Source organism: Eschscholzia californica, unplaced genomic scaffold (assembly GCF_041429995.1).
Source record: "Eschscholzia californica isolate CP2 unplaced genomic scaffold, dmEscCali1.0.p SCAF_6, whole genome shotgun sequence".
NCBI lineage: Eukaryota > Viridiplantae > Streptophyta > Magnoliopsida > Ranunculales > Papaveraceae > Eschscholzia > Eschscholzia californica.
Window position 1 is genome coordinate 33,170,446 of NW_028238483.1, and position 27,333 is coordinate 33,197,778.

Below are 27,333 nucleotides of genomic sequence, written 5' to 3' on the forward strand. Positions count from 1 at the left end.
TCTTATAAGAGTTGATTTGGTATTCTTTCTTGACTTGCTTATGAGCAGAGCAGGATTCAAAGTGCCTAAAAAAGTCAAGCCGACATCCATGCCAGGGCTGAGGTGATCAGGTTCTTCTCGAGACACTTCCTTGATGACTTTGATGAGAATGGTTCGTATCGTATTTTAGTCAATCTTTTGACTTTTTATCTTTGTCAAAACTAACTAATAATTAGTTGAGCATTTCTTTTTTTTACTTGAGCTACATAATCAACCATAAATCTTCTTCATTTTTATGAGATAAAGCTAACTTCTCATGCTCACTATACCTTCACAAAATCTGTAAATAATTTGCCCTTGGGAAAACATACTACTTTTTCTTGTTTAAAAGGAAAACCTACTACTTTCTTTTTGTCACTTAACACACACACTCTCTCTCATCTTTCTTGAGATGCAAACTAGAATTTTCTATGGAAACAAGGCAGAGATCTTGTTCTTTGTTTATGGATGGTAGTGCCTGGAGAGACCTATGGGGGGTGGGAGGAGAGAGAGAGAGAGAGAGAGAGAGAGAGAGAGAGAGAGAGAGAGAGAGAGAGAGAGAGAGAGAGAGAGAGAGAGAGAGAGAGAGAGAGAGAGAGAGAGAGAGGACAAACATCACATGCCCCATGGTCGGGAATTAGCTGGAATGGCACAAGATGCACAACTCCATCCAAATCTTGATAGGTCAATCTCCACCATCTTACATGATTTCTCTCTCCTCTTTTCCACTCTCTCTATTATATATTCTTAGCCCAACAACTATTGGGTCCATTAAGAAATTTCAGTACTTATATCTAACGGCTAGTTTTTACCCAAAAGAGTTAAAAGATGCACATATTCAATAACCAATCAGATCATACCAAATCAAAAAATAAACATAAACAAAAATTACTCTGTTTTTTGATAATTTTAGGAGGAGATTCTCTGATTTCATCATCAATCAATCAAATTTCTAAATTTGCTTCTACAGATACTCCAAAATCTTCAAAATTTAATCCTTCAAAAACTAAAAACTAATCATCCCCATTCACATCAACATTTTCAATTTAATCTAAGATCAAAGATGAAGATGATAATTAAGAATTACAAATCACAGATAAATAAAAAAAAAAACCCAAAAAATTACAGAAAGAAAAATGAAGGTTAGAGGGAGTACTGTAAGATTTAAGTGTAGAAGTAGAAGTACCTCCATTTTGAACCAACCCATTTCAAGAAACAATCATCATTCTTCTTCTAGGATAGGATGAAGATGAATTAGGGTTTTCTGCAGAGAATCATATGCATTGGACTGAAAATACCAGTTTCACCACCCCTAGTAAGAAAATCAGCAGTAACAAACAACATCTCATGAACATCAACAACACCCTTTGGAGCAATACCTAACCAAGTTAAAATAGTTACCAAAACATGATTCCTATAATAAGCAATTCTACCCATTTTCAATCTTGACCACCATGGTTTTGATGGTGGAATAGCTAGATCTTTCTCATTAACAACTTCAAATCCAACTTTTTTAGCAACTTCTGAAATCTCATCATAATTTCTTAAACCAGGTAAAGCATTACCCCTTTCAATCCCTTGTATAATATCAATATGTTCAGAATTATCAGATTCAAATTTATTAGTAGTTACCCATTCATAAGAAACAAATAAAGATCCAGGTTTCATAACTCTATAAATCTCTGAATAAACTTCTTCAAGTTTAGGTGCATGACAAGTTGCTTCAATTGAATAAGCACCATCAAAACTATTATCTTCAAATGGCATTTCAAGAAAATTACCACAAACAACTTCACAAATTGAATCTAACCCAGATTTTATATTATGAGATTTAGCTCTATTAACTTGATATTCATTAATGGTGATACCAACAACATTAGCTTTTGAATGTGAAGCAATAGCTCTCATGGGTCCACCAACACCACAACCAGCATCTAAAATTCTATCACCAGGTTTGATTTTGATTAAATCAACAGCCATTTCTTCATGAATTCTAGTTGCATCTTTATGAGATTTACCTGGTAATGAAGGTGAGAAATGAAAAGATTGACCCCAACCCCATTCATAAATATCAGTAACTAGATTATAAAAAGTATCAACAAAAGCAGGAACATTTTCTTTCTTTTCGATCTCTTTAGGGCGACGAAAGAAAGACCAATACTGATTATAATTATCTTCAACTTTATCACGAGAGATTGAACCACCTGAAAGATCTATGGCTCTTTTACCCTTTCGTTCAGCTGAACCAAGAACACAGATGAACCAGTATAGACCTCCTCCTGCTAGGAGAGAGAAAGTGAAGATTAGAGGGAGAGAATCCATGGGTGTGGAGTGGTGGGTTTTAGACTTTAGAGAGAGAGAGAGAGAGAGAGAAAGTGAGAGGAGGAGGAGGAACAAGCAAGAAGAGGGTTGGATTCTATAAAGAGATTTATTGAAGAAGAAAAGTTGGAATTGGGTTTCGCTTTCTTTCTTTATTTTTCTTTTCAGAAATCTTCAGATGATTTCTGAAAAGAACTCAAACGGTCTGTTACCATGCGTTGTTAAAGAGCTGGAAATTTAAGATGCTTTTTTTAACAAAAATACTATATTTTATTAGGTAAGCAATAGGCGTGAATGATGCTTTGGGTATATTGGAAATGATAATGGAGACAACGTATTTACCAAAAAGAAACTAAATATAGGTAGAGGTAGAATTTATGGAATGAAACGGACTCCTTCGTATATGTCAATACTCCTCTGATGAAAAAGATTGGGGAAAGCTTGACCAAGTCACTATAGTACTGAATATAAGTGCAATTGAGATTTGTTAAACACAGTCGTTTAATTAGATGCAAAGCGAAGAACTGACTTGAAATGTTGTGAATCTTTCTTGAAAGAGAAGTGCCATCAGGAACGCAAATATAGATGGTGTATGACTGTCGCCAGATTGTGCCATAAGGTTTTGGTTAAGTCAACAGACGAGGACACCCGTCGTGTGTAGTTGTCACCACTAAGTTGGAACTCTTAACAGACTGCTCGTGATATGTCGTAATAAGGTGAGAATGAGTCAAGCCATCATACCCCTTACCGCTTGCGAGTCACATGTGCTACAATGGTCAATATAGAGGGTTGTGACCTAGCGAGGGTTAGTTTACACCAAAAATCTGTCCTTAATTCGAATTGCGGAGAATGTTGACCTTGGTACTAAGCTGTTAACTATGAAAAATGTCCTAATAACTATGTTATATGAAGCTGAATGTAAAGCGATTTGATATCAACTTCTTCAAATAAGCAAAAGAATTGTCTTCTTGCATTTATGGATTTCAAACAATATTGTTTTGTATTTGAATGGACAAAATTACTTATCTCTCGGTCTATTAGTGAATTGTATCTTCGGAGATTGTGAGAGACGCTCCGCTAGAAGTGTCTTTGGTATTGCTTCAACTCATATTCTGCAGAAAGTGAATCTCGCTCTAATACCTCCAAATAAATGAAATACATACATTAACATACGAAAATTTATTATTTCACACCAATTGAAAGCACTTCTCACTCATATATTAGGGGATTTTACTTAGAAAAACAAATGTTTCATACAGACGGAGCCATGCCTTAACCATGGGTCCCAGTGCACGAGATCAGATCTTGTAGCACTTTGGAATGACGCTCTATCAATTAGTATTACAAAAATCTATTTTATACATTCACATATAGATCCACTCTTCATCGACAAATTTGTTATATAAAACAAATTATATTTGTGTTTTTGTCTCACTTTCTTTCTTTTAAAACGAATTAAAGTGGAGCAAAAAAGAGTTGAAAACAAGGTTTTTTGAGTCGTAAAGGTTTTACTGAACTCATTCTTTTGCTAGTGGCACCCCTCTAAAAGTGAGACTGCTACAGAGAGAGAGGAAGAGAGAAAGAAAGGAGATGGACCAAGAGATAGGTAGGAGTTGTGGTGCAGTCGCTGGTGGTGACGGGTGGCCAGTGGTGGTGATAAAGTGTTAATGGAGATAAAACTACAGGGAGGGTTTTCGCGAAACGAAAAAAGATGAGGGGTTTTATGTTAGAATGTCATTTTATTGTCATTGAATATCCAAAGTTTTATTGCCTCCCTTTAAAATATTTGTCCTATAACAAGTACCCAAAATTATCAGCCTAGAATTGAAGTTTAATTGTTGGGAGTCACGTTTGGATGAAATGGGTAAAAAGGCTGTCAAATTTGGGGATCATCCTGGTGGACCTGAGTTAGGCCCAGATTCTCCTTGGTGGTCCAGATGCATATTGAAATCCTCACTGGTATAAATGATTTGTTTATTCCTAATTATGGTGAATTATGAATCTTTAAATAGCCAGAATAAAGAATATTCTTTTCATTGATTTGGCTTTTCACAATTTGAAAAATAAGTCAAGGAGCGTAATTGATTTCGTGTCCTCTTACTTATGAGTTCCTATAAATCCATCAATTGGAATAGTAAAGCGATAAATAAAATGTGTGTATCAGTTGACATATGATTCATCTTATTTTGTGTGTTTTTTTTTTGTTAAGAGATCTTATTTTGTGTTTGCCAGCATTGAACTATAAGTAGACTCATACTTCTTTTTATCTACGTGACGAAATTATATTCATTATATAACCTTCACTCCATCCCTAATCGCCAAGCACCATTTACCATTCATTACAAAAATGTTCTAAAAACATTGTGAGAATAGTCTTACATAAGAGAATGAGTATCTAACAACTAAGAATATAAGGTCTCGGTTTCCTTCACTCATTGTCAATTTGTTGCACAAATCACTTTGATTGTACAAAAAGAAAAAATTGAGTATTGGGAGATCTGTGCTTTAAAGTGAATACGCACTTACTCACATGATCTCGATTTATTTTTTAAAATAGTACTATAAAAAATACAGACATTTGAGAGCATAATTGAGCTGTGATCTATGTGTTTGTTGTTTTAATTTTTAATTTCAGCTGTAATCTGTTTTTTTATATGAGTATGTTTTTTAGTAGGTTGTCCTTTGAAGATGCCAGACATAGATTAGATCAAGGCAGATGTGTGTGGTCTTTCCGTATCACTGCCGTATAACTTGGTGCCCACTTCCTACTAGTATATGTTTATTTATTTATTTATTTGTTTCAAATGTATCTAGACAACCTCCTTAATTAGTTTTGATATTTTCAATATTGTCCACGGGTAGTCCCATAAAATCAAAGCGATATTTTTTTCGTCTAAAGTAAACTCTGTGTTTCATTACATAAAAGTTTGATGCGGACGAAATCACGAAAATACTGGAGCTTATTATGCAGTCGTTTATAACCTTGATGAAATAGGTTTCTTAAAAGTAAGAGGAGGTATTCTTCCATATTAATTTTACAGATATATACACTTGTGCCAGTCCTGTGACTCTGTGAGTAGTTTAAAGAGGTATAATAGTATGGAGAATTTTACATGAAATATATCAAAATAAATTTATATAAATGACAAGAACGTCATACAACATATGCAGTCTACCGTTTACATACCTGAACAATTATCAGTACAAGATTCAAAAGTTTGAAGTTAAGCTAATTTTTAATGGGCACCGACTGGGGAACACAAGATTTCGAAGTACAAAATTTTGAATGTAATTTTGGGAAGCTCTCGCACTTATGGAGTCAAAATGGCGAACTATGATCCAAAACGAAATTATAACCCCTCAATTGAAGGTAAGTTATTTTTTTTTGATGAAAGTAGTCATATGCGTAGAATTTATTAAATGAAAATATTAGCTTTATCCGTCACCAATAGACTTACAATACAATTAGGGGTATTAGGAACCTCCCAAATCTGAGTTACATTTTCATTAAGAGCGAACTTAGCTAATAAGTGAGCAACTTCATTAATCTTACGCGGACAATATTGAAATTGAACGTTTTCAAAAATTGCAATTTCTAATTGGATTTCCGATACCACAATCCTGATCCTCAACATAGGGTCTTCATCTGATCTTGAACAAGCTTCAGTCACAACCATTGCATCTCCTTTGATAACACAGTTCCAACTATGTAATGATTTCGCTCGAGCAATGACTAGTTTAGCCGCCATTGCTTCATCTACTAATGCGTTTGGAATTGTGATGATCTCTGCGCAGGCTGTAACAAAGTTTCCCTCACAGTCTCCACACATTACTACAATTGCCGCGACCCCTTCCTTAAACGCTGCATCAGAATTAAATTTCATTGATTCTAAAGGAGGGGGAACCCACTTCACCAATTTCACATGGTCAGAAACTCTCACATCGATTTCATGATTAGGTTTCGAATGTGTATATTCTCTTAACAGGTTCAAAGCTTGAGTGACAATTGAATTTATGCACAGAGGCATTCCCTCAAACACTTTCTTATTACGAACACTCCAAAAGTCTATCAATTAAAGAGAGCAATTTCCTCTTTAAAACAGGAAGTTTCCGATGTTTTTTTTTTATTTTATTTCACGAATCTCAAATCTCTTCAAGATGAGTTACAGTCTCTTGTGTCAGTAGGTCCGTGTATATGTGGTCAAGGCAAGTCTCTCCTTCATTGTACGAATCAGTAGGGATGTCAAAGGGGCGAGTTTCAGACGGTTCATCCCCTTCCCAACTCCGTCCCGTTAGCAAACGGGTTTTACCATTACCGTCCCAATAATTAATCGGCGTGAATATTCAATTACCATACCCGCCCCAATTAAAAATTGCTAAACCATTACCGCCGCGTCCCACCCCACCCCGTTTAATATAACATGAGTCGGGTCGGGTCAGGTTCAAACAAAATATTTTGTGTTTCGTTTCACAAAAGTTATTTTAGTTTGAAGTAACATAACAATCGTTAACAAAATCTTATAAGACTTTGAGTTTATCAATCATAAACACTACAACTACTTAAATAATATAAAACATAACATAGTTAAATCGATAATATAAGATTAAAGTTTTAGAAACATAACCTTAAATAAAACATATATTTAATATATATCGTACTAATCGGTTCGGGGCGGAGTATACTATCTAATACCAAACCCGCCCCGAACCCGATTATTTTTTTAAACTTCATATCAAACCCGAACCGTTTAATAAACGGGTCGGTAAAACCCGTTCCATTAAGGGCGGGTTTGGGAAAAAAAACCGCCGGTTCGGACCAAATTGCCACCCCTACGAATCAGGAACACGCTATGGAATTTCTCTAGGGTCTCCATGACAGATTCTCTGCCATACGTAGTCAAACACTTATCATGGATCTTTCCGTCAATTTTACGTATTCGCTCCCTTGATAAACAAGAGGAGGTTCAACATAACATAATGGTGGTCACTTCTAATGGATCCGATGTCGCGACTTTAGCAGTCGACCCTAATCAACGAAACGAATCGACGAATCGGTCTGACCAATCCTTTCGGTCAGACCCTAATCGGCGGAAATGGCAACGACCATACTGTGATTACTGTCACATGCATGGCCACTTACATGCTACGTGTTATCAGTTGCATGGGTATCCACCCAGGTTTGGCCCGGCTAACCAACCTCGCTCTCGTCCGAAACCAATGGTTGCTACACTCACCGCGGATTCGACCCAAACAGGGGCGCCTTTAGCGACATTTCAAGACAAATTGATTTTGGGGACATTTGGAGACATTTTAGTGTAAATTTGGAGAGCTTTTAGAGAAAAATGTTTTTCAAAATATGAAAGACACTTGAGGACACTTGGAGACATTTTAGTGAGGAAGATAATAAAAACAATTATTATTATCAAATTAGATTAAATAATATATAATAAATAATATACAAAAATATTAATCATTATAATACTCTATTATATTAAACTATTAAACTATTATTATAATATTATATTATTATTATATTACTATATAATGCTATTATTATACTATTATAATATTATCTTATTATTATATAACTATATATATTGTATTATATTATATTATATTATTATTATATCATATTATATTATATTATATTATATTATATTATTATTATATCGTATAATATTATATTAATATTATATTAATATATTATTGTACTACATAAAATAATAAATATTTATCAATTGTCCACAGATATTTACGGATGTCTACGAATGTCGAAAAATGTTCGAAATAGTGGTACAAATATATTATTTCATATGATTAGACAATAATGATAATACTAAAATAATAAATGTTCATCAATTGTCCATTAATGTCCTCAGATACCCATAAAAGTCGAAAATATATTTTTGAAATATGAGTATAAATATATTATTTCATATGTATTAAATAATGAGTTAATTCCTATATGGCCCCCTACTTTGTGACCATCTTCCTTTATGACCCCCTTTTATTTTCGTAAATTCAAATATGGCCCCCTTTTCTTAACACCGTTAGTCAACTTTTATGGTTAATCTTTTTGTTTCCATATTTACCCTTCTTATAAGAATGATTTCAAAATTCAAAATTGACCCCCTTTTGAATTTAGGTCAATTTCCAAAAACTTATAGCTACTTTAGAAAAAACTAGGGGGCCAAAATAGAATACATATAAAAAAATTTTAAAAACACCTCATCTCTCCCTCTCTCTCCTCCATCTCATCGCCTCTCTCCTCCACATCATGTATCTCGCCACCTCATCATCTTCTCCGATGAAGGTCGCCGGCCGGCCAAATTTTCCGGCGACCTTCAAATTTTTTTTTTTATCTTTCTCTCTCTCATCTCTCTCACTCCCATCTCTCACTCTCATTTCTCTCTCATTTCTCTCTCTCATTTCTCTCTCTCACCTCTCTATAATTCCGGCGAAGGGGAGGAGCCCCTTCGCCGGAATAACCAGACCTTGAAGGTCTGGTTAACGACCAGACTCGGTCTGGTTTGAAACTAGACCGAGATCTGGCTTCAACCAGATCTCGGTCTGGTTTGAAAGCAGACCGGGATCTGGTTTCAACCAGCCAGACCGAGTCTGGTCATTAACCAGACCTTGAAGGTCTGGTTATTCCGGCGAAGGGGCTCCCCTTCGCCGGAATTATAGTGAGATGAGATAGAGAGAAATTAGAGAGAGATAGAGAGAGAGAGAGAGAAAAATTAGAGAGAGAGAGAGAAATTAGAGAGAGAGAGAGAGAGATGGGAGTGAGATTGGTTAGAGAAAGATAAAAAAAAAAAAAATTTGAAGGTCGCCGGAAAATTTGGCCGGCCGGCGACCTTCATCGGAGAAGATGATGAGGTGGCGGAATACATGATGTGGAGGAGAGAGAGGGAGAGATGAGGTGTTTTTAATTTTTTTTTATATGTATTCTATTTTGACCCCCTAGTTTTTTCTAAGTAGCTATAAGTTTTTGGAAATTGACCCAAATTTAAAAGGGGGTCAATTTTGAATTTTGAAATCATTCTTATAAGAAGGGTAAATATGGAAACAAAAAGATTAACCTTAAAAGTTGACTGACGGTGTTAAGAAAAGGGGGCCATATTTGAATTTACGAAAAAAAAGGGGGCCATAAAGGAAGCTGGTCACAAAGTAGGGGGCCATATAGGAATTAACTCTTAAATAATAAATGTTTACCAATTATCGATAATAATAATAATAATAATAATAATTATAATATCCACTACGCAATTTGTCCATAAATTCAATATGTTGAAATGTCCCGTAAACATTTTGTCCATGAACCAAATGTCTTGAAATGTCTCCAAGACATTGTCTATGAATCAAATGTCTTGAAATGTCTAAAAAGATATTTTGTCTACAAATAAATATCTCGAAATATCTTAAAATGTCTACAAAATATTTTGTCTCTTACTGTCCCGCAATGTCCTGATCCATTGGCCCGGAAGGTTACCAAAGAAAACGGTCACTTGAATCCCTCTCTGAAGGAATCATTAAAGACAAGATTTTCTTGTCTTTTTCTCTTATTACTCTCCCTAATACGGTCATTACTCAGATTAAGAAGTTTGAAAGAGAAACTGAAAGTAGAAGCAATACCTGATGGACAAGTGTATATACAAACTCATTAAGTGCATGATTCTTCTTTTAGCACAAGTGTTTCTTTTAGTAAATCACTATAACTGTTTGTTAATTACTACTTTCCTCTTCTTTGCTATTCATCAAGCTCTATTATTCTCTACTAATTAGTTTGATCTCTAGAGAGAAACAGAGAGAAACAGAGAGACAGAAACAGAGAGAGATGGGTGAATCGGAATTGGGATCGGGAGGGTTGAGAGATATATATGTGACAGTGTTTTTGTACAATTTTGCAGTATCAATGGTGGTACCAGCCATAACAGATGTGACTATGTTAGCTCTTTGCCCTGGCCAAGATGAATGCTCATTTGCCATCTACCTCACCGGGTTCCAACAGGCGGTAAGTACATAATTACTCCCTCCCTCTATCTACAAGTATGTGGATTTGCCTGATGACTTACCAAAAGATGTTTTCTTCGATCGAGTTGAAGTTTAAGGGAAGAGAGATGTTATTTGGCCTGAAAATAGGTGCCGACCTCGGTCCAAAAGCTGATGCGACCGACTCCTATTAGCCCGTAAGTTTTTGTCTCACATAATGAGACCACATCAGTTTTCTGACCAAGATCAGACCCCCTTTTTTCGGCCAATCAACATTTTTGATAAGACAACGCCCTTAGCAGTCAAGATGTTTATACTTTTTAGACGTTATTCATAGAGCTTGAGACTTGAGAGATTGGTAGAAGGAAACTACATATCTGTACCTTTTAGTCTTTTACAACAAGCCCTATTAAATATTATAGGGAAGTTTTGAAAAAGGGCTTCTAATATTGTCACCTCTTGACTTGGTAAATCTAGTACCACTTCATTTGTTTAAAGGCGCTTCAAAATAGGTGGAATCTGATCTAATTTTGCTACAAAATTTAGCTCAAGTCTATCAAATTCAACTCTAACATTCTAAGTTGAAATCAGTAGGTTCGGACCGAATTTTGTTATAAACTTTGGTTCAAGGTCAACCGAAACTCCAATGTTTCGGAGTCATAATTGGTGGACTTGAGCCGAAGTTTATAACAAATTTGACAGGAATCCACCGAGTTGAGTTATATTTAGTAGTGGTGGTAGGGTTCAACTAAAAAATCCATTCGAACCAAACGAATACGGACTTGAGCCCATTTTATATCAAATTGCTAGAGTCCACCGACTTTTTTTTGGTCAATAAACCATTAATAAGTCGAGTTTGCAATTGTAGCAAAAAAGTAACGCGATACGCATCAAACTGTAAATAAATTAACCAAAGTCCATCGATTCTAAGTCGAATAAAAAGGAGTACTAATAACGGGGAGATGCCAATACCACTACTAACACAAGCCTTTAAATGAAGTTAATTTTGTCTTGTACATCATCTAAAGAAAAAAATAATGAAAAGATTCCATATCTAAAAATGTATGACCATGACATAACAACAAGATATTTTATCCTAAAGCTAGTAGACTCTGTTTATATTTATTTTCCTCTGGGTCTTTTGACTCTTTTCATTTTCTTGGTATGATATACTAATATGTGATGATACTATTTATGTAGGTAATAGGGTTTGGGAATCTTCTGTTAATGCCACTTATTGGCAACCTCTCTGACTCCTATGGAAGAAAAACTTTACTCACACTCCCAATGACTCTTTCCATTTTACCAATAGGTAAAATTTCAAATTCAAGGGTAGTCAAATAAAATTTACCAAGTTGGTAAATGAGCTAATTTGGTCTTTCTTTTGTGAAATAGCAATACTGGCATGTGGAAGGACAAAATTATTCTTCTATGGGTACTATGTGCTCAAGACTATCACTGCCATGTTTTGTGAAGGCAGTGTCCAATGCCTCTCTCTTGCCTATGTGGTAAAGTTTCTATCTTCGCACCAACAACATTTTTTCCTTTGTTAATATTATTACCCGTAAATAAAAATTGGTTAGGTTTTTTAAGAACTACTATACATATCTAACACGATTCACTCTAAAAGTCGCTTGATTTTCCCATCAAATCATATATAAAAGTGAAGTGCAAAAAACTAGTACTTTTCGACTTTTGTTAGGCTAGATTTGGGCATTTATTTGTCAAAGGACTCAAAGAGCTAGTCATTACATCATAAAATATACACCATGGGTTAAGTAAACACATTAACCGCCACAACCACGAAAGTTGGACCTTTGAAGACCCTTGAAGGACATTCTAAAAGGCTTTGAAATCCATCCACACTATGGTACATGAAATACATACATCTTGGAGATAAATCACTTCCACTGAGATTTAAGTTCCCTACGTTCCGAGACTTGAGAAGAGATGCAAACTAGACTGTGGGTGGTGCCAGAGAAAAACTCGAAAATGTAGTATCCAAACATGATGAAGCCCGTGGATGCTCGAACTCGAGGATGAGTTATAGCCGCACCGGCTGCTAAATTTGTGTTGGCCGGGGTTTTGAAGTAATGAAACTGTTGGGTTGGTTTGTTTAGGCGGACAACATATCAGAAAAGCGAAGGGCTTCGGCATTTGGACTTGTCTGGGGCGTTACATCATCTGCCTATGTCTGTGGTAGTCTTGCTGCTCGTTTCCTCTCTACTCACTCTACTTTCCAGGTCTCTCTCTCTTTACAAGTTCTTTAAATTCTGAACTCATATTCATCTCTGAACTAGTATAATCTAATGATATGATTAGGTTTCAACAATTGTTGCAATTTTAGCAACCTTGTACATGAGATATTTCTTGACGGATTCATATCTCAACAACAATGATTGCTCTTCTTCACGGTTCATCTCCAACAATGACGATTCGTGTCCGAAGAAACAAGTCGGTAAACGAATTCCATCTTTAAAGGATATGATCCTTTTATTGAGAAGTAGGTAAGTTTGATTCTTAGCTTATTACATAGTCTTCAACATTTGGTCTAATTAAGAAAATATTTAGCTTAATTTAACATTTATGTGCTGGTTTCTCAATAAATAGCTGTAATTACTGAATCAGATTCTTGTAGCTTATAGTGATTATCTCTTGCAGCTTGAGATTTAGACAAGCTGCGATCATCGCGTTCTTATATAGTCTGGCGGAAGGTGGTCAAAGTGGGGCGTTAATGGTACCTTTCACCTCCCAAGAGTTTGTAATACAATTAAGTTAATGGTATTTTTGGATGAAGGAATCCAAAGTAGGCTTTGTGACGCCTCAAGCCTTAGCAGTTAACGATATTGTTCCCCTTTTGTCACCCACGCCATTCACCTTTGAGATTTGTATTTGTTAACATTCCGTTATTGTCTAGAAGTCATTTCAAAGAACATGCGTCTCATCTCTAGTGTGGGTAGTCAATATAATTGCGAAGGATGTGATTCTATATGTGAGTTGCTTAAGTTTCGATAAAATCACCAGGGTTACTAAAAAAATTTCTATCTTATGTTGTGCAGTATTTCTTGAAGGCGCGTTTTCATTTCAACAAAAACCAATTTGCTGATATAACGTTGATCATGGGGGTTGCGTTAGGAATATCACAGGTTACATGACTGTGAACTTTATATTTTGTCGTTGCAACTCCATAATACTTCCAATTTTCTTCGTACCTTCCAAAATAACTCAGTTTGTATTAGCAAGAAGCTGAAAATTAGTTTCATCTTGTAGTTGCTTATCATGCCTGCGCTAGCCCCTGGTTTAGGAGACGAAACACTGCTTAGGATAGCTCTACTTGCGGGCGGTGCGCATGTGAGAACTTTGTCTCATCAATTATCTGTTGCTCTTCGTATCTATGGGTCAGTTTGTGCAAAATGTTTAGAGTTATTGATTAATGACTTTGAATGATGCAGATGTTTTTGACCAGTGTATCTTGGGCCCCTTGGGTAAATTTTCTAGCAAAAAATTTGTATTTCTTACTTTATATTTATCAAGAAATACTATCATGAAACATAAGTACCTTCATGTTGAGAAACGCTAAAGCATCCATGTCTTAAAATATGCAGGTTCCGTATGTAGCTAATGCGTTTTCTATCTTGTCTGCTTTCTCATGCCCATGTGTGAGTTATTTACTTTGTATACTGAAAGCTTATATTTTCAACATTACGAACTTTCGAACTTTGAAGTCAGAGACTTTGATTTGTGCAGATAAGAACCATTGCTTCCAGACAAGTTGGCACTGAAGAACAGGTAAGTCCTCTAGGAACGATGTTATGAGCAATGAGTGTTCTGTACTTTTGTTAACTGTTGTGTGGATAATTTCGCTCAGTGCATTGTACAACATGAAGAATTTTTCTTAGAAAGAAAAAGTAGATCAGAGCACAGAGAAGCATTTTACGTTGTGATTGTTGGTCGAATTACTTTGGGCCAGGACATTAGCCAGTAACCTTTATGCCGTGGAACAGTGACATTTGCTACTTATTTATGCAGATGCATTTATTTAAATCTGATTTGTTTTTCGTACCTGTTTTAAAACTCGTAATCAGGGGATGGCCCAAGGATGCATTGCCGGAATATCTTCCTTCGCTAATATACTATCTCCTTTAGTTTTCAGTCCTCTGACAGGTAACTATCTAAAATAATCAGAAATGAACTTGCCTTTTGCCTTGAATGGATATTAAAGTAACAACGATCTCTTCTGCTTTCTCTTACCAGCACTCTTCCTGTCAGAAAGAGCACCACTTCATTTCCAGGGTTTTAGTATTATGTGCACAGGGCTTGTAATGGTAAGAACTTGTAAAATTTCCTCTATTCATTATGGTCATCTAATTAGGAAGTACTGATATCTTCTTAACAACTCTCAAAATCGTCAATCTTGATTTTTACCTGTAATTGTTTTCTTGCACTGGTACAATCCTCGTTAATAGTTTCTATTTATCCGTCATTTTGGATTGTTAATTGTATGTGCAGATAATAGCTTTCGTACAAAGTCTTATGATAAGAGAAGTACCACCGCCAAGCCAAAAAACTAGCAACATCTGCACTGAAGCGTAGCTTTCTCTTTTCTACTTATATCTCTAAATTATAGAGGATCTACATGTAATATATAAAAGGAATGCTGAAAATCAACAGAAAAGTAGCCGCATTTGCTTAAAAAAAAACGGTTTTGCTCTACTAGTGGGGTGCTGAAACACTTGAACAATGAAAATAGGTGTCTGCGAAGAGATGGAGATGTTGTTGCTGGTTCTAGTTGAAACATGTATCATGGTTCAGTGAAGGTTCACATTCTGCAAGTAGAAAAGAAAGGCTCCACCAATTTGAGTTATAAGTATTGAACAAAGGGGTTAATGATGCATTTAGTATTTGTTTATATTTACATGTAGAATGATGGATACATGAAAATTATAATAATGAAGTATACATTAAATTACCTCAAGTAGTTTTCGTTATAGTTTGTCTTCTTATGTTTAGCTAAACCACTTCAGAACTCCAAATTACCGGAGTGTGTAAGAAGAATGTATTTTTTTTTCACACTTTTTTCCCTCCAACAGTTAAGCTTCTGCATAATTTCCTTCGGATTGAGCTGACATCCGTTACGGTCGTTCATTCTATTCAAAGAAACGACCTCGTTTCAGAACGGTAGGTGAATTTTCAATTGGCATTTAGTCACCATTGTGATTAGAGAGAGTTCGAGAGAGGAAACATGGTGGTTTTGGTGGTTTTGGTGGTTGTTGGAGGTAGTCAATTTGGTCTGACTGCAATAGCTCCTAGTTGGGGTTAGACCAGATTCTCTAGCTTGAGGTGTCGTTTTTTTGTAACCGAAATGATTTGTGTATGTAGTTTTTATTGTTTCGCATGATTTGATCTTAATATCTTGAAACAAATTTTGTATATTTTCAACTTTCAAAACAAGTTTAAATTTAACAAGAAGACTTGTTTGAATGTTTGAATGACCCACGTGCCCAATTGACCTCCAACTTTATTTCTCCTCTCACTTTAAATTTGAGAGGAGATGAAGAGGAAGGTCAAAGATGAGATTTCGATAGAGAAAAATAAAAATAATGATTAGAATTTAGAGGTAGGAAATGAAACTAAGCAAAGAGATAACTAACCGTAACCGAAAAGGAACCCAACTGGGAATGCTACACAAATTTGGGTATTAATTGGAGGAGTTGGTCATGTTAAGGGGCTCATTTAGGAAGTAGCCTAAAGATGAATGAAATCGGGATCACAACTCGATTCTATACCCAATTATGTCGGTCTTAACGTATTATTATACTCCATGTTGTACCAGATAATAACTGAAAAATGCCGCCAATTTGTGAAGTAAAAAACGGCGGGGAAAAGGACAAATTAATTCTGAGAAACTGCTTACAACACAAAACCTAACTGTCACTTGCGACGTCCATCTGTCTTCCTCTCTACCAATTTCTCCCTTATCTCCTTAAACCCTAGTTCCTTCTACTTCAATGAGTAAACCCTAGAAAAATCTCTCCCAATGGCTTCTGATTCAACCATAGAAATTAAAACTACCCCTATGGAGAATTCTTCTTCTTCTGATCAAATTGTTTTCCTTCATGGAGATCTAGAACTGAAAATTATTGAAGCTCGACGATTACCTAATATGGATTTAACGGCTGATCGTCTTCGTCGTTGCTTCGCTGCATGTACTACTTGTGAAATACCTAGAAATGGTAAACAGAAACGCCACCACCGAAACATAATCACCAGTGATCCTTATGTTACTGTTAGTCTCGCCGGAGCTACTGTTGCTCGAACTCGAGTTATTCCAAGTTCTCAAAATCCAGTTTGGGATGAAGAATTCAATATTCCACTTGCTCATCCAGTTACCCAAGTTCAATTTCAGGTAAAAGATGATGATGTATTTGGTGCTCAATTAATTGGTACTGTTTCAATTTCAGCTAAGAGATTTATAGATGAAGATGTAATTAGTGATTGGTTTCCTGTTATTGGATCAAAAGGGAAACCACCAAAACCAGATTCAGCTCTTAGGATGGAAATGAAATTCACCCCTTTTGAGAAAAACCCATTATATCACAGAGGAATTGGATCAAACCCCGACCATTTCGGTGTTCGGAATACTTATTTTCCGATCAGAAAAGGGGGATTAGTTACTTTATATCAAGATGCTCATGTTCCTTCTGGGTTGTTACCTGAAATTGAATTAGATAATGGGAAGATTTTTCGACATGAAAGTTGTTGGGAAGATATTTGTCATGCCATTTTAGAAGCTCATCACTTGATTTATATAGTGGGTTGGTCAATTTATCATAAAGTGAAGCTTATTAGAGAAAGTAATAGGCCATTACCTAGTGGCGGAGACTTGAGTCTTGGTGATCTTCTTAAGTATAAATCACAAGAAGGCGTTCGAGTTCTCTTGTTGGTATGGGATGATAAAACTTCTCACGATAAATTTTTCATCAATACTGTAAGTAAAAGTTCAATCAATTGGTTATTTGGGTTCCTTAGATTCAGATTTTGCTTGTCTTTTACTTAAAAGGGAACACTTTTAGAAGAATTTTTCTTCAATCTCCATTGTTAGCATCTGTTTTTCGTTGTTGCTAGTTGGGGAGGTAAGTAGTAAGTAGGTAACGTTTTGATGCTGATTAGTCAGACTTTCTATAAATTTCATGATTTTGGCTGCAGCCGGGAGTGATGGCAACTCATGATGAAGAAACTCGCAAGTTTTTTAAGCATTCATCGGTTATTTGTGCACTGTCACCTCGTTATGCTAGTAGTAAGCTTAGCATTTTCAAGCAAAAGGCAGGTTTTTTATTTTTAAATTTCTTACTCATGCAATTTAGTCAAATATTCTTGATGACTTAGTAGCTTGTTTTGGGGTGGGAGTCTGGGAGAGGCGCAAGACCACTTTGAGGCAACTAAGACCAAACCACTAATGGTATCAGAGGCTAAGTTTAATCAATATCTTAGGTCCCTTCGAGGGACAAGATAGTGTTCCAGGCCTAATGTGTGAAGAGAAACATTGTTGATGTTAGACCCACATCGGTTGTGGGAGGAAGTGCAAGGGAAAGCCTCGCCTCTTGAGCTAGCTTTTGGGCTTTGGGGTGAGATAGGCCCAAAACTACTATAGGGCAAGTAAGTCCGATGGGCCAAACCCACAATTTGCATGACAATGTTTATTTGGTCATTGCTTGGATTTACTCTCAATATATTTAGTTCACATAATCGAGAATAAGATGAGCTGAGCTTTCTGACCTTGTTTCTGCAATGTCTATATCTAGGTGGTAGGAAGCTTCTTTACGCACCATCAAAAGATTGTCCTTGTAGATACACAGGCTTCTGGAAATAACAGAAAGATATCGGCTTTTCTTGGTGGTCTTGATCTTTGTGACGGTCGATATGATACACCAGAGCATCGACTGTTCCGTGATCTTGATACTGTCTTTGAGAATGACTTTCACAATCCCACATTTCCCGTGAGAACTTCTTTTGTTCTATATTATGATATATATGTGTGCGTGTATTTTGTGTGTGTCTTGTTATGCTAAAATTGTGCCTTTTGGATCCGGGTTTTATATCGTAGGCAGGAACTAAGGCTCCAAGACAGCCATGGCATGATATGCACTGCAGAATCGAAGGTCCTGCTGCATATGATGTCCTTACAAATTTCGAGCAGAGATGGAGGAAAGCTACAAAATGGTCAGAATTTAAACGGTGTTTCAAAAAAATATCTCATTCAAGTGATGATGCTTTGATAAAGCTCGAACGTATCTCTTGGATTCTTACTCCCTCCCCAGCTGTTCCAAATGATCACCCTATGCTCCGTGTTTCCGACGAACAAAATCCAGAAAACTGGCACGTTCAGGTTGAATACAGACTACAATGAGTTTTTCATCATAGTAAAATTCGCGTATTGATTTCTTAAATTTCTCATTTTGACAGGTTTTTCGATCCATTGATTCGGGTTCTGTTAAAGGTTTTCCAACAAAGAACGCTCAATTGGCTAAAGCTCAGGTTACTTCACAAACTTTTTCCTTTTTTTGTATCCATCATTCAGTTATAGAGCATGCAAGAATTCCTGTAGAGATTTGATTGAAAAACGTCTCTGGCTTGAGTTGCAGAATCTTGTTTTCGAGAAAAATCTTATGATAGATCAGAGCATTCAAACAGGATACATTCAAGCAATAAGATCTGCCCAACACTTCATATACATAGAAAATCAATATTTTCTTGGATCATCTTATGCGTGGCCATCTTACAAAAGTGCAGGTAAACAAGAAAGTTCACTATATAAAATTGCATCTTTTTCTTCTTTATCTTATCCAGATACTTAGAGAATTTTTTCTGATATTTCATGAATATCGAACTCTTTAGAAAGTAGATCTTGTTCTTAGAGCAAGAGGTATTTTTTGATTGAGCTTGCTCAAAAACTCAAGATTTTTCTGTTTTACTCTCTAAGGCGCGGATAATCTGATTCCAATGGAATTAGCATTGAAGATTGTCAGTAAAATTAGAGCAAAGGAGAGATTTGCAGTATATATCGTTATACCGATGTGGCCAGAGGGAATACCCTCTACTAATTCAGTGCAAGAAGTTTTGTATTGGCAGGTAATGAATTACTAATTCGTAAAGTATTACTTGATTTGAAGTAGTCATTCTTGAATGTTTGATTCTTCATAACTGAAGCCTTTTACCACGACTAACTAGGAATTACTATTGACATATCTTGTATCAATCTAGAACTGATTTTCCAGTACATAGCATGATGTAGTGTTCGGACAGGCCGTACTGTCCCGACACGCACGCGGGCGCGCTTGGAACAGTCCACTAATGGTTCATCTCATGGCCAGGCCTCAAATGGTCGGGCACGGAATGATGATTTTCGTAAATTGTTAACTCTCTCACAATTGCTTTTGCAGCATCAGACGATGCAAATGATGTATGAACTTGTTGCGAAGGAGCTGAAATCTGCAGAACTTGAGACATCACATCCACAGGACTACCTGAATTTCTATTGTCTTGGTAACCGGGAACCCCTACCTGACCAAATGTCATCTAAAGAAGAACCTTCTGCTAGCAGTGATAAGGTAATAATGAGAATGGAATTGGCTTTCCGCTAGTTTAGTTTCTTTCTATATTGCTATAGATTAAATTATGCTCGTCGGCACCATATTTCCAGGTCTCACCTGCCCAAAAGTTTCGGCGATTTATGATATATGTACATGCAAAAGGAATGATAGTAGACGACGAGTATGTGATATTGGGGTCTGCTAACATAAATCAGCGATCTTTAGCTGGTTCAAGAGATACTGAGATAGCAATGGGTGCGTACCAACCTCATCACACTTGGGGGATCGAGAAGAAGCATCCACGTGGTCAGGTCGGAAAATGTTCCTACTTTATTATATTTAGTGATTTGGATTGTTTCTTGAGTTTATTTTCTCGATCCCAAGCTTCAAACTAATCAACTTATTACTTTGGCAGGTTTACGGATACAGAATGTCCCTATGGTCAGAGCATCTAGGTATCGTAAATGAGTGCTTCAAGGAACCTCAGAGTTTGGATTGTGTAAAGTACGTGAACTCGGTAGCCGAAGACAACTGGAGAAACTTCGTGGCCGCTGAGGTTACATCTCTTCAGGGACACCTTCTCAAGTACCCAGTAATGGTAGATTCTGATGGAAAGGTCAAGTCATTACCAGAACAAGACACCTTCCCCGATATTGGCGGAAAGATTATCGGTGTTTCAACTGCACTTCCTGATGCTCTAACTTCATAGCCCCCTGTGCATAACCAACCCATCACGCCACGAAGCCCATAAAACAAAAACAGGTTGTCGATAACGTTTGTACTTCCTAAAGGATTGTGTTTTTTTTTCCCATTTCTTTGTTAATGTAATTTCTTGGTGAGCAATGAAAACAGTAAAGGAGAAAAGTTGCCTGATCCATTCTGTTCTAGATTTTACAGTAAAACTAGAGATGACGGGAAGCTAGAGTCCTGTTTTGGATCTTCGATGGACGAAAGAAGAGTACGAAAATCCATAATTCTAAATCCTTTTAATTCCATTAATCATCTCTTACATAATAGAATCATACTACTTAAATAAAAAGAAGAAAATAACAAATCCCACATTCTTATATGATGAAGAAAACATTTACAACTCAATTAACAGTAACTTTGCCAACCATACCAGCACCTTGGTGAGGTGAACAGTAGAAACTGTAAGTTCCTTTCTCACTCAAGGTTACAGAGTAAGTCTCACCAGGTGCATTTAGAAGGTCTTCTTCGGGCATAGAGATTTTCCCGGCATCGACTCCTGATGGAATTTCATCCTCGTCGAAAACAATGTTGTGAGGGAAACCTGCATTGTTCTTGAAGACAATCTTCTCACCAGGGGCAACTGAGAAATTGTTTGGGACGAATGCCAAGCCACCATCGTCACTTCCAAGCAAGACTTCGATCGCCATGGCATTGCTTGCTAGCAATGCACTTGCAGCTGTTGCAGCAACTGCGACTCCGATATCCTTGAACGAAGCTTTGATTCCGGCCATGGGTGCTGGAGAGACAGCGACTTTAGCAGAGACGATTTTGTTGGTGGAAGAGGCTTTCAAGCCTGTGAATGAAGGAACAGCAACAGCAGCTGAGGTGACAGTGGCCATCTTTAGAGTATAGTTTTCTTCTAGTCTAGTAGTGAAATAAAATGTTGTAATGAGGAAATCAAGAGATAAAGTTATGAAGAAGTATAGGATTTTATAAAGAGGTGGAAGAGAGGGTTATGTGAATGAGGATGTGGGTGAAAATGGGTGGCTGAGATGATGGATGGGGTTTATCTGGTAAAGTTTCATTTTGATTGGTTGGTTCTATGATATCCAATGACGTGGCAAGATGGCCTGTTAGTGGTCGAAATATCTATTGAGAGAGATCTTAAGCCCCTAAAATGTAGATTTTAGCAAAAATGATAAAGATACCTCCCCTGCACTCCCTCATGTACCTCAGTTCTTTAGCTGGCTAATAAGACAAGAGGTATTTTAGTCTTTTGACAGTGCGAAAATATCGTGAAAAAACGAAAATACCCCTTGTCCTGTTAAGGGAGTACACCAGGGAGAGTCCCCTATCACCGTTGAGATTTTAGATATGTTAGAAACCTTAGTTCTTAAAAATTTCGAATGTAAGATAAAGATATTAAAGGTCACTTTTCAACCACACAAAGAACAAATTTTGGAACGATACTTTTAACATTTACTAGTTTTAATTCAGTAAACAAATTTTAATTGTTTTTCTTTGGTTGAAAGTTCTAGGTTTAACTAGTCAATACCATTCTTTAATTTTCTACGCTAAAAGGAAAGAATTCCATTCTTCACTAAATGAATCAAATTTCATCGACTGCCTGTAAAATCTGTTTTTGCAGTTTCTTCTTTCAAAATTTAATGTTGTTGTTCGAATACCGTACGTGTTATAAAAATAAAAGTAAGATGAATAAAGACAATAAAAATATTATAAATCTAACATACAGTGAGAAGAAGAAACTAAATTTCTATTCTTATGTTTGTAGGGACTTTCTCTACTTGATATGTTTGTGAGGGTGCTAATAGTTCATTAGGTGGTGTCAAAAAATATGAAAGAAAAAGATCTTGGGCAGGGTGCCGATAGAGTTTGAGCGCTTATAACCAATTCAGAGTGCGCCTTGAAGGCGGATTGGAAACTCGTCTTACGAGATTAAACAACATTTTCGCGAACCCTAGTTTTTCAATTTCTATTTCGTGCTTTAATCGATCGAGACAGGAGGATTCTTCTTATTCAGATGGTAATCTCTCTATGTTTCTCTATTTAACTGTCATTAATTTAGTGAGTCGAATCCTTAATCATTTTTCTTCAATTTTCCTTTTGTAGGCGGATTCTCCTGATGGAAGGTAAAGAACATAAACCCTAAACCGTCTGTCCTTCAAATTGACTTATGGTGTTCAAAGTCACAACCTTAAAATATTGTTGTTTATAACAAAATCAAATTTAGGGTTTGGGTTCGGATGTTCTTGTTTAAACTATCTTTGTTTAATATGTCGAACCTTTGTTTCTTGCCACTGAAAATTTTGTTGGATTTTAAAACTTCAATGATAATGGTATGAATGTTAGAAACAAGTTGAACTAATTTACTCTTCTTCAGATATTAAGCTCTTTAGCACTGTGATGAATGCAAATTTTGATTTGTAGAGACTAGTGTCGATTCATATTGCAAATTTGGTGATCCTTGTCAAGATGAACCCTTGTTGTGTTTCATTTCACTATTATGGACTAGTAAATTTTTTATATGGAGGATAATTTTGTGTTATTCTGACACCAAGTGCATTTTTGCTCGTTGTTTATGTATACAACTTTGGATGGCTGGCGTAATGCCTCAAGCCTTAACATTTTATGATATTGTCATGTTCTTGACGCCCAAGTTCAAAATGTACGGGGTTTTGTTTCTGGCGGAGGCTCCACGAGCCCAGCCAAAAGACTTCGATACTTACTAATCTTGAGCACGCACATGTAGCCTGGGCTCCAAACGCTTTCCTAAGCGATGTCAGATTATCATAGGTGGAAAAAAAGTTCATTCGGCACTTTTGAGGATTTTTCAGTTTTGTCTCTAGTTTGCGAAGTGAATGAGAAAAACTCTTTGATTTATCCTTTATTATGTATTTATGAACTATTTAAACTAGTTTAGTACTAAGTAGTTCTACAAGGTACAACTTAGGTTGTTTTTGGTTAAGATAGAAAGTAAAGTAGTAGAACCTTTATTGATTCACCTGTGTTCAAGTATGGGGAAATGGATACTTATATCACATAAACAGGTTATAGTTGTAGAAGGTGGATTATGGTCATATTTTGAGCTTATCCTTATAATTGTTCATTTACTTGCTTTGATTCTCTTAAGTGATATGTATGTTCCTGATCAACATAGAAAAGTACACATCAGAATAAATTTCCAACTAGAATGAAGTATATTAATGTTATATGTCCTGAATTTGCTAGATATTCACGGTCTCCTTCCCCAAGGGAACGTTCTAGGTCCAGGTCTAGGTCAATGCCCAGATCAAGGGCACGGTCCCAATCTAGGTCAAGATCAAGAAGTCGTGGCAGGTACTTTTCTCTCTACATTCAAGGTCTTATCTAGTTCTTCGATTAGATAAACAAATATTTTTTCTGATACTGGAATCATGACACAGAGGTGACGATGCTACAAATCCTGGGAACACACTCTATGTTACTGGATTGTCCTCTAGGGTCACAGAAAGGGATCTTGAGGATCATTTCTCAAGAGAAGGAAAGGTTTGTCTATTTAACAAGCAAGACGGAAATTGCTAAAGTCTTTAATCTCCTTGTGCTGTTTTAATGGCTAGTATTTCTTTTCCCAGGTCGTTTCATGTCGCCTAGTTGTGGAGCCTCGAACAAGTATTTCCCGTGGCTTTGGTTTTGTGACAATGGACTGCTTAGAAGATGCTGATCGTTGCGTCAAACATTTGAATCAGTCAGTTCTGGAAGGCCGATACATAACTGTAGAGAAGGTAGCCTCTTTATACTCTTGGTCTAGAAGAAAGGGTTTTTGATTGGTTATCCTTTCATCTTGACTTGAAAGTTTTTGGTTATATTCAGAAGACATTGCGTCAGCTATGTTGGCGATAATCAAAGATGACGAGTTCATCAACCATGTCGACTTTTATCAAACAGCTTGATCAGTGGCCAACTTAACAGCATTTCTCATGCACCTGATCAACTAAATATAGCAAATATTGCCAAACAACTAAACAAACTCAGCATTCACAACCATCTGTCAACTAATCAAAGGATAACAACACTCACTAATCGAAGATTTATGGTACTAGCTAGTGTCATTTCTGTTGTAGGGCTCTCTTTAAAGTCTTATTAATCTAAGTGTTTTTTTCTTTGTTATTTCAAATACTGCCTTAACATCAACTTACATGCAAAAAAACTCTACGGTTCCCAATTCATGATGAAGATCCTTCTTACTTCACTGACCCGAAATTATATAGAAAAAACATGTAAAGATTTGAGGTATTTTTTCTTTCAGTCAAAGAGGAAACGCCCTAGGACACCTACACCAGGTAACTATCTTGGATTGAAGAGCACCAGAGACACTGGTTAGTATTTCTAGATATGGTTTTTGTCGTTCCGATATCAAAAATTCGCTTTCTTGTTCTACCCATGTTCATTGTTTCTCTATTTATTTTGTTTCTTTTACAGGATATCACGGTGATCGTGGTAGGTATCGTGGTGGCTATGACCGGGATGACTATCGTGGTGGCTATGACCGGGATGACTATCGTGGTGGCTATGACCGGGATAATTATCGTGGTGGCTATGACCGGGATAATTATCGTGGTGGCTATGAACGGGATGACTATCGTGGTGGACGCCGTTACTCTCCAAGACATTCACCGTATCGTAGTGGTGGTCGACATTATTCTCCAAGGCGCTCACCTTATGGTGGCAGAGCAGGTAGAGAGAGATCAAGGTCATTGGATCATTCTCGTGATAGCCCAGGGAGAGGCTATGGGCGTCATTCAAATGGATATGCTAGGTAAAGTTGTTCTCTAGGTTTTATCAACTCATTGTTGAGTTGGTTGTATTAGCTATTATGACGGATATGGATATCGTCATAAGACCATTTTCTTGAATATGTCCTTGTAATGTTTGAGTTGAGGAGAGGCAGATATTTCGACAATTCAGAATTCCTATCCTGTAAACAATATTGCAACCTATGATTTGCCCTTATATCATTAATCTATTTGATTGTGGTAGTGAAATCCATTAAATTCATGGGTGAATGTTATGTTTTGTTCTGTTCTGTCATAATATAAGAAACCAAACCCACAAGGGAGACTGAAGAGACAGGTGAATAGAATTCCAGAAAGTTGAAGCAGACAGAGATCCTACATAGGGGTGTATGAGTCGAGCCAAGCAGAGTAGTAAGATGTTCAAGCTCGGTTCGTGTATTTGACTGTCGAGCTCGAACTCGAGCTCGAGCTCGTTCGAGTAATTGCCCACTTGTTCAAGCTCGGTTCGTATAAGTTTGAAAGAGTTCGAGCTCGAGCTCGCATTCTTTTTAAGCTCGTTTATCAAAATACTTCAAATTAAAACTTCCTAAATTATCAAAATACTTCAATGATCATTTGACACATACAATAATAATGAATAATGATTCATATTCCGATAATTTTTTTAATGGTTGATATTTCATGTACAAGTTTTAATACTAATACGTAATTATGTACTACAATATTATAATATTATAAGAGTATGTTAAACGAGGTGTTCACGAGTAGCTCGTGATACACTAAAGAATGATCAAGCTCGGCTCGTTTACATAAACGAGCATGATTTTGAGCTCGTGTTAAACTCGTGTTCGTACCACGTTAAGGAAGAGACACATGGTCCACGAATATGACATAATTCTTCCCCAGTCTGATTATTCATTCTTTTCACACAAATAAAAAAAGCCCGCGGAGATTGATTTATAACAATACGACAATACCTTAGACGTTTGCATTAAACAGCTGTGGTGAACTAACGTTATTGCCGACAAATTACTTAGAAATTATCTTCGATTCGGTCGTGATTTGAACACTGTAATTGCCACTGGAACCTCTAATCTAAACGTTCCTCCCAACGAACTTACCCCACTGCTTTCCTGATGTAAGCAACCTAAAAACTTGTTTCCATTAATTCAATTTATACAACTAAAAGTTTTCATAATGTAGAAGAGAAGTTAGTTTCTATTTACTTTTCGATAAGCAAAACTACACGAGTTACAACTACTGCTTGCGATCGTTCAAAAAAAAAAAAAAAACTACTGCTTGCTCCTACACAAAGTGTTTGCCTGCAGAACTACACGAGTGACAACTACTGTTCCTACACAAAGCGTTTCCCACTGGGCATGCCTGCAGAATGCGCCAGAAACCAATTAATCTTCGATCACAGACCCTTAAACGCTACACAACTACAGTTGCTGAATCATTCTTTATAAATTTTCTGATATTTATGTAACATAAATATCTAAATTCTTCATTCATTCTTATTCTTTTACTAATGGCACAATATATAAACATATGTGTCATATTTTTTCTGTTTTAGTTTTTTCTTTCTAGACATGAATGAATGATTATCCAAGTATTTGGCATGACTAAACAAACTATTAAGTTAAGAATATCAAGTAGATTTAATCTTCACAAAAAATACCAGATGATATCAATTCATAGTTTGAAGTATATTGAGTTCAAAATGTCGTGGACATATACAAAGGAATATCAGCTAGATTGAAGAATACAAGAAGAATTCAATTAAAAAAGTCAGTGTTTAAAATTCAACTACACTTTTCCATTATCAAAACGGAATGTTTGGAGACATATTAGACCAATTCAATTCAAAAAAGAAAACATAAATTCCAACAGGCTTGTTACATCAAAACTCCAGTAAATAATTGTGAAAT

The 27,333-nt window shown here is 36.3% G+C and overlaps 4 protein-coding genes and 1 pseudogene across 5 annotated transcripts; 3 read left to right on the plus strand and 2 right to left on the minus strand.

Annotated features, from left to right (window-relative positions):
- Positions 1–991: 991 nt before the first annotated feature.
- Positions 992–2,610, minus strand: LOC147533777 (24-methylenesterol C-methyltransferase 2 pseudogene; annotated as a pseudogene). The gene has a single exon (XR_015227896.1). The product of XR_015227896.1 is annotated as a 24-methylenesterol C-methyltransferase 2 pseudogene (transcript).
- A 7,509-nt stretch (positions 2,611–10,119) lies between these two features.
- On the plus strand, positions 10,120–15,298 carry LOC147533778 (uncharacterized). Its single transcript, XM_086649450.1, has 14 exons — positions 10,120–10,351; positions 11,530–11,641; positions 11,725–11,837; positions 12,450–12,572; positions 12,652–12,836; positions 12,991–13,066; positions 13,389–13,475; positions 13,600–13,680; positions 13,782–13,814; positions 13,935–13,988; positions 14,077–14,118; positions 14,415–14,493; positions 14,584–14,654; positions 14,839–15,298. Exons 1-14 carry the CDS (start codon positions 10,175–10,177, stop codon positions 14,920–14,922), a joined length of 1,317 nt encoding a protein of 438 aa, XP_086505576.1. The 5' UTR covers positions 10,120–10,174; the 3' UTR covers positions 14,923–15,298.
- Positions 15,299–16,140: 842 nt separating this feature from the next.
- On the plus strand, positions 16,141–20,821 carry LOC147533779 (phospholipase D delta-like). Its single transcript, XM_086650852.1, has 10 exons — positions 16,141–17,317; positions 17,536–17,652; positions 18,132–18,326; positions 18,434–18,715; positions 18,793–18,864; positions 18,972–19,119; positions 19,310–19,458; positions 19,770–19,937; positions 20,030–20,230; positions 20,335–20,821. Exons 1-10 carry the CDS (start codon positions 16,367–16,369, stop codon positions 20,626–20,628), a joined length of 2,577 nt encoding a protein of 858 aa, XP_086506978.1. The 5' UTR covers positions 16,141–16,366; the 3' UTR covers positions 20,629–20,821.
- Positions 20,822–20,890: 69 nt separating this feature from the next.
- On the minus strand, positions 20,891–22,470 carry DRT112 (Cupredoxin superfamily protein). Its single transcript, XM_086650854.1, has one exon. The coding sequence runs from the start codon at positions 21,506–21,508 to the stop codon at positions 21,011–21,013; it is 498 nt and encodes a 165-aa protein (XP_086506980.1). The 5' UTR covers positions 21,509–22,470; the 3' UTR covers positions 20,891–21,010.
- LOC147533781 (uncharacterized) lies at positions 22,364–25,660 on the plus strand. The gene is made up of 7 exons (XM_086650853.1): positions 22,364–22,653; positions 22,740–22,759; positions 23,859–23,966; positions 24,053–24,155; positions 24,242–24,391; positions 24,916–24,985; positions 25,089–25,660. Exons 1-7 carry the CDS (start codon positions 22,651–22,653, stop codon positions 25,427–25,429), a joined length of 795 nt encoding a protein of 264 aa, XP_086506979.1. The 5' UTR covers positions 22,364–22,650; the 3' UTR covers positions 25,430–25,660.
- Positions 25,661–27,333: the final 1,673 nt, after the last annotated feature.